We start from the raw sequence: 14,050 nt of genomic DNA, 5'->3' as shown, positions 1-14,050 counted from the left end.
AATGATGTATTGGACAAATTGATGTACATGGGATTTATGGATGTAAAAGAATTAAGCCTAGGTCATTTGTTCAAAGATTAAAAGCCTTGAACAATAGACGTAAACTATGCTGGTAAAGGTGAAAGAATCCATGAGGTGTACTAGGACCCAGGAGCATTTAAAGGATCCTCCTTTGTTGACTTTCGAAGCTAGAATCTAGGGCATGTGGAGGCTACAATCATGGAGAGATTCCAGGGAAAGATTCTAGGGAGAGAATCATGGAACTTTATTAGCATATAAGCTTGATTAGCATTGACCTAATCATCTTGTACTCAACCTATATAAGAAGCACACATCTAATGGAAATCATCTCTCTTGTTCTACTCATTATGCCTTGTTTATGCTGAACTTTTGTCACTAAGCTAATCTCTCATCTCATTAGCATGTCATAGCACCTACACCATGAGCTTTCTTGTGTACTTTAAGCCTCCATGATTCCAACATTTGATATCAGATCAATGTTATTAAGAGTGTAATTATCAATATTTATGCATAATTACTAGCTAGCATTTTAAGAGTTTTCCTAACTATCACTACTAGGCAGAAAAACCACCCTATAGTTTTTTGCTCCGTTCTCCCCGTATACTCAACTTTTTTTATAACTTTTTAGTTCAAAAGAAAGCTGACATCAAGCTCTATCTATAGTTATACAGATTCAACCAAATTTGAAATCATCGTAAAAATGCACACACAAAAAATTATGCGTCAAAAATCAGTCGAAAAATGTAGAAATCGGTGCCTACAGTTGCAATTGGTGAAATTTCTTTTGTGGGCTTCTAATTGGGTTCAAGAGGCACCCACTCATGAATTTTAGTGGTGATTTATTTGCTGGTTGGTGAGATCCACTCTGTCATGCTCTTTTCTACTGAATCTCATAATAGTGAGTTATTAGCCCTATTTATTCACTAATCTTGGTGTTTGAGGGTTCAAAAATCAATGCTAGGAAGTCTCTCCTTCATCCTATTGCATTAATTTTAAAAAACCCCTTGATTTACTACCTCAATTTTAACTGGGTTCAAGAGGCACCCACTCATGAATTTTAGTGGTGATTTATTTGCTGGTTGGTGAGATCCACTCTGTCATGCTCTTTTCTACTGAATCTCATAATAGTGAGTTATTAGCCCTATTTATTCACTAATCTTGGTGTTTGAGGGTTCAAAAATCAATGCCAGGAAGTCTCTCCTTCATCCTATTGCATTAATTTTAAAAAACCCCTTGATTTACTACCTCAAATTAGGCATTTCAAGTCAGCTCATTTTTTTACAATAATCAAGTCTTGATCATCATTTTTTTGCGCTACTTGTATTAACAAAGAAAAAACTATATAGTAAGATCTTCCCTCTTCACTCACATGGCCACCTCCACTAAAATTGATAAATTTGAGGGTCATTCATTCCATACATAGAAAACCAAAGTAAAATTTATACCAATGAGAAAGGGGTTATAGAACATAGAATGTGGGATAACAAGGGATGCTAAAGCCACATGGGTGTCCAAAGACGAGAAAGTTTTAGGTCTTAGTGATCAATTCATTCATCATATTGATGGAATAGACACTTGGGAAGAGTTGGAAAAACTCTTTGGAGTGCAAGCCAAGAGCTCAAGATTAACATGCTAATCCAATTGTTTGAGCTCAACATGAAAGAAGACTCGCTTGCTACACATCTTAACCATATGAAGAGTCTCACAACTCAACTTTCAGGCATTAAAATGAACATTGATGAAGATATTTGCATTGCTTTGTTGCTTAAAAGTCTACCATAGGAAGACTATGGAAACGTAGTCACTACACTCACCAATCTACCATCTCTAAAGTTGGTTAACATTATTGCATCCTTGATGGAGGAATAGAAAAAGATAAAGCAAAAACATGGAAGAAGCCATATCTTCTCCCATAATGAGGCCTACTACACAAAGAATATATCCAAAGGGTCTACATAGACAAAGGGTAGCACTCGTACGCTCTCAGCTTGTATGTCCACCTGCACAACAACAAAAGTGGGCTAGAACCTCATACACCACTTAGAAGTATTTCTAATGCTCTAAACCTTTTTGTTCACTCCATAGCCCTTCGAGGTCATGGCTAGCTTGCTCCTTCCTTTGCCATCATTTTTTATTGATTAGGATGGTTGGCTATGAATCAGTAGTTTTTTATAGTCCATCATTGCATCCATCCTCCTTTGCCATCATTTCTTATTGATTGGGATTGCTAGCTATGAATCAGTAGTTTTTTTTTCTAGTCCATCATGTTGGAATCATGGAGGCTTAAAGTACAAAAGGAAGCTCATGGCTTAGGTTCTAATGACATGCTAATGAGATGAGAGATTAGCTTAATGATAAAAGTTTACCATAAACAAGGTATAATGAGTAGAATGAGAGAGATGATTTCCATTAAATGTGTGCCTCTTAAATAGGTTGGGTACAAGATGATTAGATCAATGCTTATCAAGCTTAAGTGCTAATAAAGCTCCATGATTCTCTCCCAAATTCTCTCCTTAGAACCTCTCCGTGATTGTAGCCTCCACAAGACCTAGATTCTAGCTTCCAAAGTCAACAAAGGAGGCTCCTTTAAATGCTCTTGGCTCCTAGTATACCTCATTCTTTCACCTTTACTAGCATAGTTCACATCTACTACAAGGATTTTAACCTTTGAACAAAAGACCTATGGTTAGTTCTTTTACATCCATAAATCCCATGTACATCAAGTTTTCCAATAATGCCCCCTTCAAATTTGATGACCCCAACCCCTAGCAGTAGCCCATGGGATGTTTAACTTGTCCACACCCTTGTGTAACAACGTACATGACCCCAACGTGAAACTCACTCTAGTTTGTAGGTTTATAAAGTAAGTGGAATTCAAAAGTCATATAATGAGTACAATGGATTAGGATGGAAGTGAGCTGGCCTAGAAGGCCCAATCAATTTCAACAACAAGGTTGGCCTCATGTGAGGCCTCATGTGAGGCCCAATCAATTTCAACAACAAGGTTGGCCTCATGTGAGGCCTCAATAGTATTGTCTTCATCTTCTTTTTGAGTGTCTTCTTCCACGAGGTTGGCGGAGATCTTCTTCTTAATGTAGCAATCCTTCTCGTAGTGCCCTGGCCTACCACAAAAGTTGTATTTACCATTTGCTTTGTTTTTAAAGGTGGGAAAGTCTAAGGACTTCGTGTACATACTTAAGAGGTCTTCTCTTCTCTATCTGTGCTTCCTTGTATGCTATTGAATCTTGCTTGCTTGTATGCTATTGAATCTTTCTTGCTTGATGGATGCATGCTAGTTAGGATTGTCTATAGGTTTTCCCTCTTGCATTAGCTTCTTCTTCTTCTTTCCCACCACCGTGAAGATGGATCTCGATTTGTCTCCATCTAGGTGAAGAGAGCTCTCCCTTCACCCCATTGACAAGGAGCATTCCAGTGTGAATGGATTGAGAACTCAACACACAAGCTAGCATACCCACATCGGGAAGTTTTGTAATTGTTGCTCTAAGGCCAATGACACATGATTGGGCAAGGCTAAGATAAGCTCTTGGCTTGACCAAATATATACATCTACATATACTTTTCTTAAGTTTATGTTTTTTTCTTCCTTTACATGTACTTCTACTTCTATGAGCTTCGATATTTTCTCTTGAGAAGAAGAAGAAAAGCATACTAGACCTCATTCTCTAGAATCAACCATCCCAAGATAAATAATCTCAAACTCATCACCAAGCATGTATTGTATTTGTGAGATTATTTTTGATGATCCTTTATGAGGACAACAATACAAACGATAATTTCCATATTCATACTATGTTCACTCAAAGCATACAACTTTACATCTAAAGTGCTAAAAGAGAGTCCGATTTCACAAAGTAAGCCTCAATGGTACTTCACTCGAGGATCTTCTTTTAGACCATAGAGTGTCATGGATGCCTTGCTTTGGAATAAAAAATCACTAATCCTAGTGGTTGCTCCACATATACCTACTCCCCGTGATGCTCCAATGAGGAATAAATTTTACATCTATTGTGTGATAGATCATAGCTTTTGTTGCCAAAGCTAGGGTGGTGTGAATTGTAGCTATGGGATCAAAAAGCTTCATGAAAGTCGAATTCTTCAATCTACTTAGAATCTTTGGCCACCAAGTATGGGTTGTACTTTTCCATTCTACCATGAACTCTATATCTAGCCTAATAAACCTATTCGCTACTTACATTTTGTGTTTTGAATGATGATCCACAAAGTTCTAGGTGTGGTTTTTGAAGATGGATTCATACTCTCCTTACATAGCTACCATCCATAAATTTAAGTTCTGTACGGTTTTAAAGAATTATTGGCTTCTAAATCTTGAGTACCTATTACAAAAGAGCAGTATTCACAAGATTCTCCTCTAGAAGTTGCTCATGAAGGAGAGTAAAGCTCCTCCCCTATATGACCTTGGTGTTCCTAGAATATCGTGTCGTGACTCGTTATGATATTCTTTACCTAAAGATCATGAAGTTTATCATGCTACATCCCAAGAAAATAAATTTGTGGATTTTTTTATCTTATTTGGTTCTATACGCACCTAGAGTATATAAATAACATTCACACTCCTTAACTTCTATATGTGAAGCTAAATGTTTCTAGCTTGAACAACGATTATATAGATTTTGCTGCACTTGGTTGGGAATGTAGACAATATTAATAACTGCCTCACATAAAAAGATCTAAAAAGAATCTTTCCATTAAGGATACTCCTTGTCGTTTCAACAATTGCAAGATATTTACGCTTTGCAACATCTTACTTTTTCTAATAGAGATGGCATTATATGATCTGATATGAAAAACATGAACCTAGTTAATGGTTTTAATAATGCTAATGACTTTAATGGTGATTGAGAGAACACTCACTCAAGGGATAGCCTAAAAAATGCACCCCATTTACTTGCTTTTAGGCATGATTTACGGCCTTCTACTCTCAACACTTGATGCTTATGCTTTGATTGTAATAATACTTCAAGAAGGTTTATGCATTGATGAAGTGTTACTTGCTTACTTTTTATTAATGTTCATACATCCAAGAAGTGATCAATTTCAGTTTCCTCTCTATGGTTAGTCAAACTGCACTTCATAGAATGATGGCAACTATTTTTGAAGACAACACACTAGAATCTTTGAGACTTTCTAGATGACAAAAGGATGAAAATATATTGAAACACTAGTAAGTTTTGCTAACTCATGGGGCATTTATTTCAACACTAAAAGAAAAAAGGAACAAGTCAAACTCATAATGTGCAAGTGGCTAGATGAAACTTGGTGCTTCATGAGGCATGTCCACCTTGAGGAGACCCTGAGTGTAGAGTGTAAAATTTGGATAAGTGCTGTTGTGGTCCTCGAGGGAAGTGGAGGTATCATGTTATCGTTCCTAATTGCTAATCTCTTAGGGTGTTCACACACTAGCGTGTGAGCCCACCCTAGAAATAAGGGGAGCCCTTGGATTGCATGCCCCATCTTCAAGTGTTCACATTTCTCCCTACCCAAAGTTCTCCGAATCGTAGTCAACTGCCACCTCATTACTCATTCTTCTTTTGCTCATGGATGGGGAAAAGCTGGGTGGTAACAAACTGGACAAGCACTTTTCAACCAATCACATAGTTTCTTCAAGAATGGGCATGGGGGATGAATATTTAAATTGGAGAGTCAAAGAAGCAATCATGGTTTTTTTTTTCAGCCAATCACATTAAAGTTTTCCCAAAGATTGGGCCTGACCAATGTGTAAACACATGTTGAAGCAGGCATTTACAGTCATCCTTAAATTTTTAAAAAGTTTCTTCATGCCCACAACTGGGTGTCCACAGTTTGGGCGGGCTCTAATGTGTAAAGGCCTTAGATGACCAAGAACACACACAGTTGTATTTATCCAAATTTGGCATATAGGTGGGGCAATGAAATGAAGTAAAAGGAAAGGATTATGGTTTTGTTGTGGATTGATAAAATAAGTGATCAAAGCATGCCTGATAAGCAAATTACACTATATTACAACTCCAGAGAGAGGCCAAACCGCCATGGTTTTTTCAAGCATCAAATCTTGATTGTAAGAATCTCACAATTTTGCATGCGCTTCCGTCTACCACTAAGTTCCTGCACCAATATCCAGCCACAGTCAAACAACCTAATCCAAATACTTCTACAAACATTTCACACATTCATCACGATAGCTCAGATAATCTCCATGGAACTTGAGATTTTCTCAAACACAATGATAAGGAGTGGAATCCTTGATTGCTAAAAGTCTGCTATCATATAATTCATGCTATGGCATCCCTCTTCATGCCACAGTAACCAAGAATGGGTGCAGGCTTATGTACCTTACTACACAATCACATCTTCACATACAAACCACCGTACCAAGTTTACATCGTGTATTCAAGGTAAGCTCGGCCATGACAAATGCACTAGAATTGAAGAGCAAACGAACAAAAACATAGCCTTTTTTCCTTAACGAGATAACACATCATCATCATTTTATCATGTGGCAAGCAAGCTTAAAAATACGTGGATCTTACCTGCCATGCCACAACAAGTGATTCCTCTTCAGGCAAATCAGTGACCAGCTGTTCCAAGGGGCATGCATTAAAAAGAATGCTTATGGCCTCCAAGTCACCCATTTTTTATGGTTCTAAGCAAAGTAGTGAGCAAACTCTCTGCTCCCCTCAACAGCAATACACGAGCTGGTTCTACAAGCTCAGGACAACCACATCATGCTGATGCCACTTGGATGAGTAGCCTTTGTGTTGCACATGAGCTCGACTCCTTTGAGGAAGCCTAGGAAAATGAACATTGGATGAGAGCCATGCATGACAAGATGGATGCCATACATAAGAATGGCACATGGGATTCGGTTGTTGGCAAGAAAATATTGGTACAACGTGGGTTTATAAGGTCAAAAGAAAGCGTGATGGTACTAGACAGGTACAAAGCAAAGACTTGTGGAAAAGGGATATACTCATCAAAAGGGTATTGATTATGACGAGACTTTTGCATCTACTTCCAGGATTACCACCATCAGAAGTGTTATTGCATTGGCTGCCCATCATGGATGGAATGTACATCAATTGGATATCAAAACAACCTTCCTTAATGGGAATTTGCATGAGGAAGTGTATGTGAGTCAACCCATGGGTTTTGTCGCGCATGGTCAAGAAAGGAAAGTATGTAGATTAAGCAAGACATTGTACAGCCTCAAAGAAGCTCCTCAAGCTTGGTATGAAAAGATACATGCTTATTTGACTAGCTAAGGCTTCCAGAATAGTCCAGCGGAGAATACCTCTACGACAAGGTGGACAAAGAGGATTTGATTATCATCATCCTAATTCCTAAATGTGGATGATATGTTGCTAATAGGGACCAACGAGCCTAATCTTGAATCTTGATTTGAGATGTCAGATCTCGGGCTGTTACACTTTTTGGGTATACAACTTGTGTAGTTACAAGTTGGCATTGTTTTGCTACAGTCCAAGTACATAAAGGGGCTGGTACAACGGTTCAAATTTCAGGATGGTAAGTCTTATTTCTACTCCTACAGAACCTGGGCTCAAGCTGAGTATGTATGCTGCAGACGAGCCTTGAGATGCCACTCTTTACAGCTAGGCTGTTGGATCCCTAAATACATGTGTAACACAAGGCTAGACATACACTTTGGAGTGTCCCTGTTGAGCAAATTTATGCACAGCCCAAGGACAAAGCATTGGCAAGTTGTTAAGCGTGTGTTCAAGTATTTACACAAGGGACCCAGTCTCTTGGTTTGTTCTATGCCAAGGAGGGTAATTTTCAGCTCCATGCTTACAGTGATTTGGATTGGGCTGGTGATTATGAAACAAGGCAGTCCACAAGTCAGGATTGCTTTTTCCTTGGGAGCTCATGCATATCATGGCTGAGCAAAAAGCAACCTACTATGACTACATCTTCATGTGAAGCGGAGTACAAGACAGCTTTCACTACTAAAGTTGAGTGTGTATGACAGAGGAGATTGATGGCAGATCTACATGGAAGTCAATAGATAGCCACTCCCATTCTCACTGATAGTCAGAGTGCTATAGCTACAACAGGGAATCCAGTCTTCCATGTTTGCACCAAGCACATAGAGGTACATTATTTGTAAGGTCTCCACAAACAACGCCCGACGATTATCTGTCCAAGAACCAAAACCCTAATGAGGTTTCATAGACCTAACATCGTTGTATGCATCCCATGACCGCAATGGATTGTGGCTAGTGACTCACCACCCAACTATAGGTTCAATACCTCAAACCACCCCCGAGCCTGAGGTCTAAATGCCATGAGCTTGCTTGGTACCGATGGCCCCAACCTATCGTCCCATACCACTAGGCCGAACCACCCACCTTGCAGTTCCATGGCCACTAGATCCTGCACGCTTCCTTGGTAGCCCAAGGCCACTATGTGACTACTTGACCTCTTATCTCTAATAAGTGATCCCAAGGTCACTTATATATTAATAATCCTCTATTATTAGCCCTTGCTTTATTTATAAGCTTTCCCACTTTATTTAAAAGCTTTTAGCCATTATTAGCCTTAGGCTATTAATTATAAGCTCTTCGCCAATCTAGACCTCTTCTTGCAAGTGCCCTTAGCCCACATGTGGACCCGCCAGCCTTAGCTAAGCCCTTAACCCTAATCTTAGGTTAACTCTAACCTTAATCTTGGGTTAGCACATGCCCCTAGCCCTAATCCTAGGCTTGTTGAGACGTAAAATTATCATTATGTCAGAGAGAGGCTACATGCAGAGAGATCAGTTTAGTTTACTGTCCTACACATGAGAACATTGCAAATCTGTTTACTAAGACATTACCTGGAGAGAAGTTTGAAGCTTTCCACAAAGCTTTGAGCTTACTCCCATTTGGAGAGTGATTTGCTACCCTGTGCATATTTACACCATCACTATAGAGGGGATTTCTAGGAAAACTCAAAGTGGTAGTGCTAGGTGTAAACATGGGCTTATAAGGGGAACATTTTACCCTCTATATTGAAGGCTTTTTTCCCCTAACAACCCGATGTGAAAGGACGCCATATGGACAACATTTTATTTTTATGCCTTGTACTTGTGGTTGTGTACACACGACGTTATCATTCTAATACATTCAACATCGTGTTGCTCTCCCATCTCTCTCTCTCTCTCTCTCTCTCATGTTTTCTACCCCCATGTCTTGCACATTAGGGTTAAGCCTAACCCAACACGTCCCATACAGCCAAGACCCGCCCTATAGGACCATTGGCAAACCGTCTCCATTAGTATGGACCGGTAAGAGTGGGTTAGTTAGCATTCATGGCCCATGTACTAACCATCATAGCACAAGGCTATAACAATACAATAATCCACTTCACTCATAATCCTTACTTATACAGCTTATTTCGATAAAAGCTAGACTTACAATATGACTTAACTCACTTATGAGTTATTTATAAGCCTTGACCGTTCTAATCAATCTGCTTTCCTAATCCCTGGCCTACTATCTCCCACATTAGGTCAGCTAACCCTATCATTAGCATCAAAATATAAAATACTTCCCCTTCATAGACATTTATGTCCTCTAAAATGAACTCGCGGAATCTATGCTTCAAACTAGCAACTATCTCCCAAGTTGACGACTCCTTTGCCCTATCTTTCCACTCAATCTTATATTTAGGAATCAATTTATTTCTAAGAATTCTCTACCTGAAATCAGCACAACTCAACAATGATTCTACTAATTGATGTTATAAAAGCTTCAAAGAGTACAATGCTTTTATAGGCTTATAGCCTTATCTTTTGACACATCACACACAGTGGGGCAATGACACTTGGCTAGACCTATGACATCAATGCTTATCACATTCACACATAATATCTAGCTATAAGTGGTTAATCACACGCATAAACACACTAACACATACTAAGAGCTGCTTCACACGCACAAAGCTCCAAATACCCAACAAACCCCCCCTTCAGAGTGAAGGTGGTGAGACCCAACAGGCAAAGGGAGTAGCTACCTTCTAACTCTATCACATGCTGCAAGGAAGCGATCTAGCCATGCTAATCCTCCAATCGGCAAGTGACCGAAGTAGCAAGGCCAGCTCTTCGTCACCGCCCTAGCTCTTAACAAGGATAAAGGATAACACGGAGCCTTTTATACGTGCAGCAAATCTTTTTCGGTGTACAACCCAAGCAAAGAACGTATATACCAATTTTAAAGGAAAGAAGAGAATCACTAAAAACAAATAAAATCAAAAATAGGAAAGCTTAATATAGACACCCAAGAAAAAAATAATAATAATAACAACTTGCAAAACTAGACAAATACATAACTAAATCACACATGCCCACATACACACACACAAATTCTTTATTGGACAACCCGAGCAAAGAACCCTTATTGACTCATACAAAATGATGAAGAGGAGAAGAGGCTTCGAAAGCCCAATCGTCCTCGACCTTGCTTAGAGTGAGGCCCTTGACTTAGACTGTTGCAGCATGAGTTTCTTCTTTATCAGCACCATATTCTTTAGAAGAGTCTGGAACATCTTCTTCAATGGCATGATGTTGTATAGTGAGTGTGATAAGCAGTGATGCCATAGGCACTTGCCATGTGTCATTGCCCCAGTGTGTGTTGTGTCAAAAGATAAGGCTCTAAAGCCTATAAAAGGCACTATACTCTTTGAAGCTTACATCATATCAATCAATAGAAGTATTGAGTTGTGCAATAATTGTGTCTCTTGAGTATACTCTCTCTCTCTCTCTCTTAATACTACCACACATCATGGATATCTTCCATTCTCCATATCTGCTTTAGTTTTGTGCTAACCCTAATACCACAAATGGTATCAGAGCTAGGCTCTCAAGTTGATCGCTGCCGCTTTAGAGCCGGACCACCGCCATTTTCGGGTGGCACAGGTGCAAGGCACGCCCCCGCCGCCCAGCTCTTTTACGTCGTCCATTTTCCTGGCAGCGCCAGTGGGGAGACATCCACCTCCGCCCAATTTCACCTGCACCAAATCTCTGCTCTGCCGGTTGCTCTGCCCAACTCGCCCTCCTGCACCAGATCTGCGCCTAGCTCCAATGCACATCTCCATAAATGCCAATGCCATCAGCTACACGCGCAGGTTTTGCATGGGCCATCCGCTTCTCTAGCAGGCACCACTTCCGACGAGCTGTTGTCTTGTCTCTGTAGTTGCACTCACCCTATTGTCGATCTCGTCACGGTTCTTCTTGCAAATCATCTACATGGATGTCATTAAACTTTTAAAAATTTACCTTTTCTTGTTTATGTGTGAGTCATGGGTTCTCTACCCAAGGAGTTGTTGGAGTATTTCGGAGCTTCACGTGTAACCATCATGTGTACCCGTGTGTAAGTGTCCACCTGTGTACCCACGCGTGTCCGTGCGTGAACTGCCCCCAAAGGGCTAGTATGTGTGTGTGTATCCTTATTCATGTATGTGTGTGTGTGAACACCTGCTTAGGTGTGAACTTACCCGATAAGATAAGTCTATGCCATGAGTCCATTATCCATTTGTATGTGTGATATGATTGAGTCAAAAGATAAGGTTTGCAACCTATAAAAATGCATGTACTTGGTGTACTTTACAAAAAACTTTAATCAAGTACTTTGAGTCGTGCAATCTCTCTCTAGGGCATTGTTTTTCTCTCTCTAAGATCTCTCTTTGAGATAGATTTCAAGCCTCCATAGTTTATGTGTGGTCAAGCTCCATTTGTAGGCTTGAATGTGATCCGTTGTATCACAGGTATGGCCACTATGATCTTTTGCATCACCTGGTGCCAGTGAGGTGAGCCCAAATCACCATAAGTATGACGGCCAATTCATAAGATATCACCTTCGCTCCGAAGGCGGTTTTGTTGGGTATTTCAGAGCTTCACATGTAACCATCATGTATACCTGCGTATAAGCTTCCACCTGTGTACCCACATGTGTCCGTGTGTGAACTGCCCCCAAAGGGCTAGTATGTGTGTGTATCCTTATTCATGTATTGTGTGTGAACACCTGCTTAGGTGTGAACTCACCCTTATACTCGATAAGTGTATGCCCATTGCCATGAGTCCAGTATCCATTTGTGTGTAATATGATTGAGTCAAAAGATAAGGTTTGCAACCTATAAAATGCATGTATTTGGTGTACTTTACAAAAAAATTAATTCAAGTACTTTGAGTCGTGCAAACTCTCTCTAGGGCATTTTTTTCTCTCTCTAAGCTCTCTCTCTCTCCTTCTCTTTCTACAGTCACTCTCTCTCTCTCTCTCTCTCTTCGAGATGGAGTTCAAGCCTCCATAGCTCCTCCTGCAGGAAACCCTAACCCTACGTGCCTTCAAGAGTCCCCCGAAATCTGGGTTAAAAAATCCATGTGGTTTATATGTTTGTATTGCCCTCAAAGTTCACTTATAAAAGACTCTATGTTATCTTTTATCCCTATTAGGAGGTGGGTGACAAACAGCTGACTTGGATGCCTCTTGTAAAAGCATCATCAACAAACTGAAGCGCCGCCTTCTCCCCATCATCATCAACACCAAGAAGTCTTCCGTACACTCTGGATTTCTTTATTGTTGACATAGCTGCCTGCTGTGGCTGTGCAGATGTCGTACCTGCTGTGTGTGTACCTGTTGTACCTACTCGGCCTCACCGCAGTACGTACAGCTGTTCCGTCTCTGCCGTACAGCTGTGTGCCTGTCTACACCCTGCAAGGGCTGTCTGTACTGAAGTTCCAGCACCCGCCTCTACTGTATTGATGCTGCTGATACTGTACAGGCCGGCTGAGCCCTGAAGCTGCCTGGCTGTACTGTATCTACAGCAAAAACCTAACCCTAAAACGACTGATGGCCGAACAGTGTGCCATACAGAAGCATGTTTTGCTGATTGGAGGCTGCCATATTCCTATTCTTGCTGCTGGTGCCATGTTCCTACTGTTGGTGATTGTCTTCTAGCCGAACCCAGAGCATCTGTATGGTATTGCTATGCATCAAAGAGTGCCGAACAATTGGTTACCTTCTTCCCTCACTACTTTTTGGAAAACCTCTCAGCTGAACGAGTCTTCTACATCATCAGGAGGCCATATCTACACCATACTTAATTCTTGAGGGCCTTGGTGATTCTTGGATTGCGTGAAAGACTCTTGACGACTGCCATCTTTCTTGGCATTCACCCGAAGACTTGTGGAGTGTAGTGTGTCATCAGGAATGTGGAGCCCATCGGTGGAGTGCATTGAATTTTCTGGAGACCGACACCTATTGGTTAGCTCCAGGTATTCACCACATGTCCCAAGGAATCTCTTGTGTTGGATAGGTTGGTAAGTACAGGTAGTGCTTCTTTAAGGCCTCAGAGGTTGGGTGCGGCACATGGTGGTAGCTCCACTGTGCTGGTCAGTGGTCACCTAGCACCTTGGCAAGAACACTGTGTCGCCTGCTCCATGGGGAGATGAGGGTTGTGACAAGGAAAGAGTATTTCCCAAGCCATTGTTTATTTGTTTGCTTTTATGTTCATGTGGAAATTTGGAGGTCCTATGGGACACTCTAGTGCTTGTCCAAGAAACTCCCGAGTAATACATCATTACCTTAGGAGGGGCCGACTTGTCCGGTTGAGTGTGGTGTCTTTATCTCCCTACTGAGACTACTCCGTGCTTACATCAGAGGGGTGTGTCTTGGTGGAATGGGACGCCAAGGCTTTGCACATGGAGCCAAGTCTAGATAATTCTAACCTCCAGCTTGGAGGTGAGCTTAAATGGCTCTATGGTTGGGCGGTGAGGTAGATGCCAAGGTCCTTATTTTCCTACAATTGGCTAACCACAGCTGGTTTCTAACATTGGTATACAAGTCTCTAGATGCTTCTAACCTCCAGCTTGGGGGTGAGCCTGAATGGCTCTATGGTTGGGCAGTGAGCTAAATGCTAGTGTCCTTATGCCCTACCATTGGCTCAGGTGGTTTACAGGATATGATCCTAACATTGGTACCAGAACCAGCTCTGTTGGTGTGAAGCCAAAGAAACTCCT

General features: G+C 40.8%; 1 protein-coding gene across 2 annotated transcripts in view; it reads right to left on the bottom strand.

Moving 5' to 3' along the window:
• Window positions 1-5,697: 5,697 nt before the first annotated feature.
• LOC147626361 (putative phosphatase SPAC513.02) overlaps window positions 5,698-14,050 on the bottom strand; it is a 98,769-nt gene continuing 90,416 nt past the window's right edge. Inside the window, exon 10 of one of the 2 annotated variants that reach the window (XM_086816502.1) lies at window positions 5,698-6,144. In XM_086816502.1, the coding sequence (XP_086672628.1) occupies window positions 6,085-6,144 (60 nt within the window). In that variant the 3' untranslated portion in view covers window positions 5,698-6,084. Of the gene's footprint in view, window positions 6,145-11,046; window positions 11,278-14,050 lie in introns of those variants that run through there. The other variant, XM_086816501.1, reaches the window with a different exon arrangement.

Source organism: Cibotium barometz, chromosome 22, assembly GCF_041138505.1.
Source record: "Cibotium barometz isolate CiBa-2024 chromosome 22, ASM4113850v1, whole genome shotgun sequence".
NCBI classification, from domain to species: domain Eukaryota; kingdom Viridiplantae; phylum Streptophyta; class Polypodiopsida; order Cyatheales; family Cibotiaceae; genus Cibotium; species Cibotium barometz.
The sequence above is the reverse complement of the archived record's forward strand: the minus strand, read 5'-3'. Positions and strand labels throughout refer to the sequence as shown.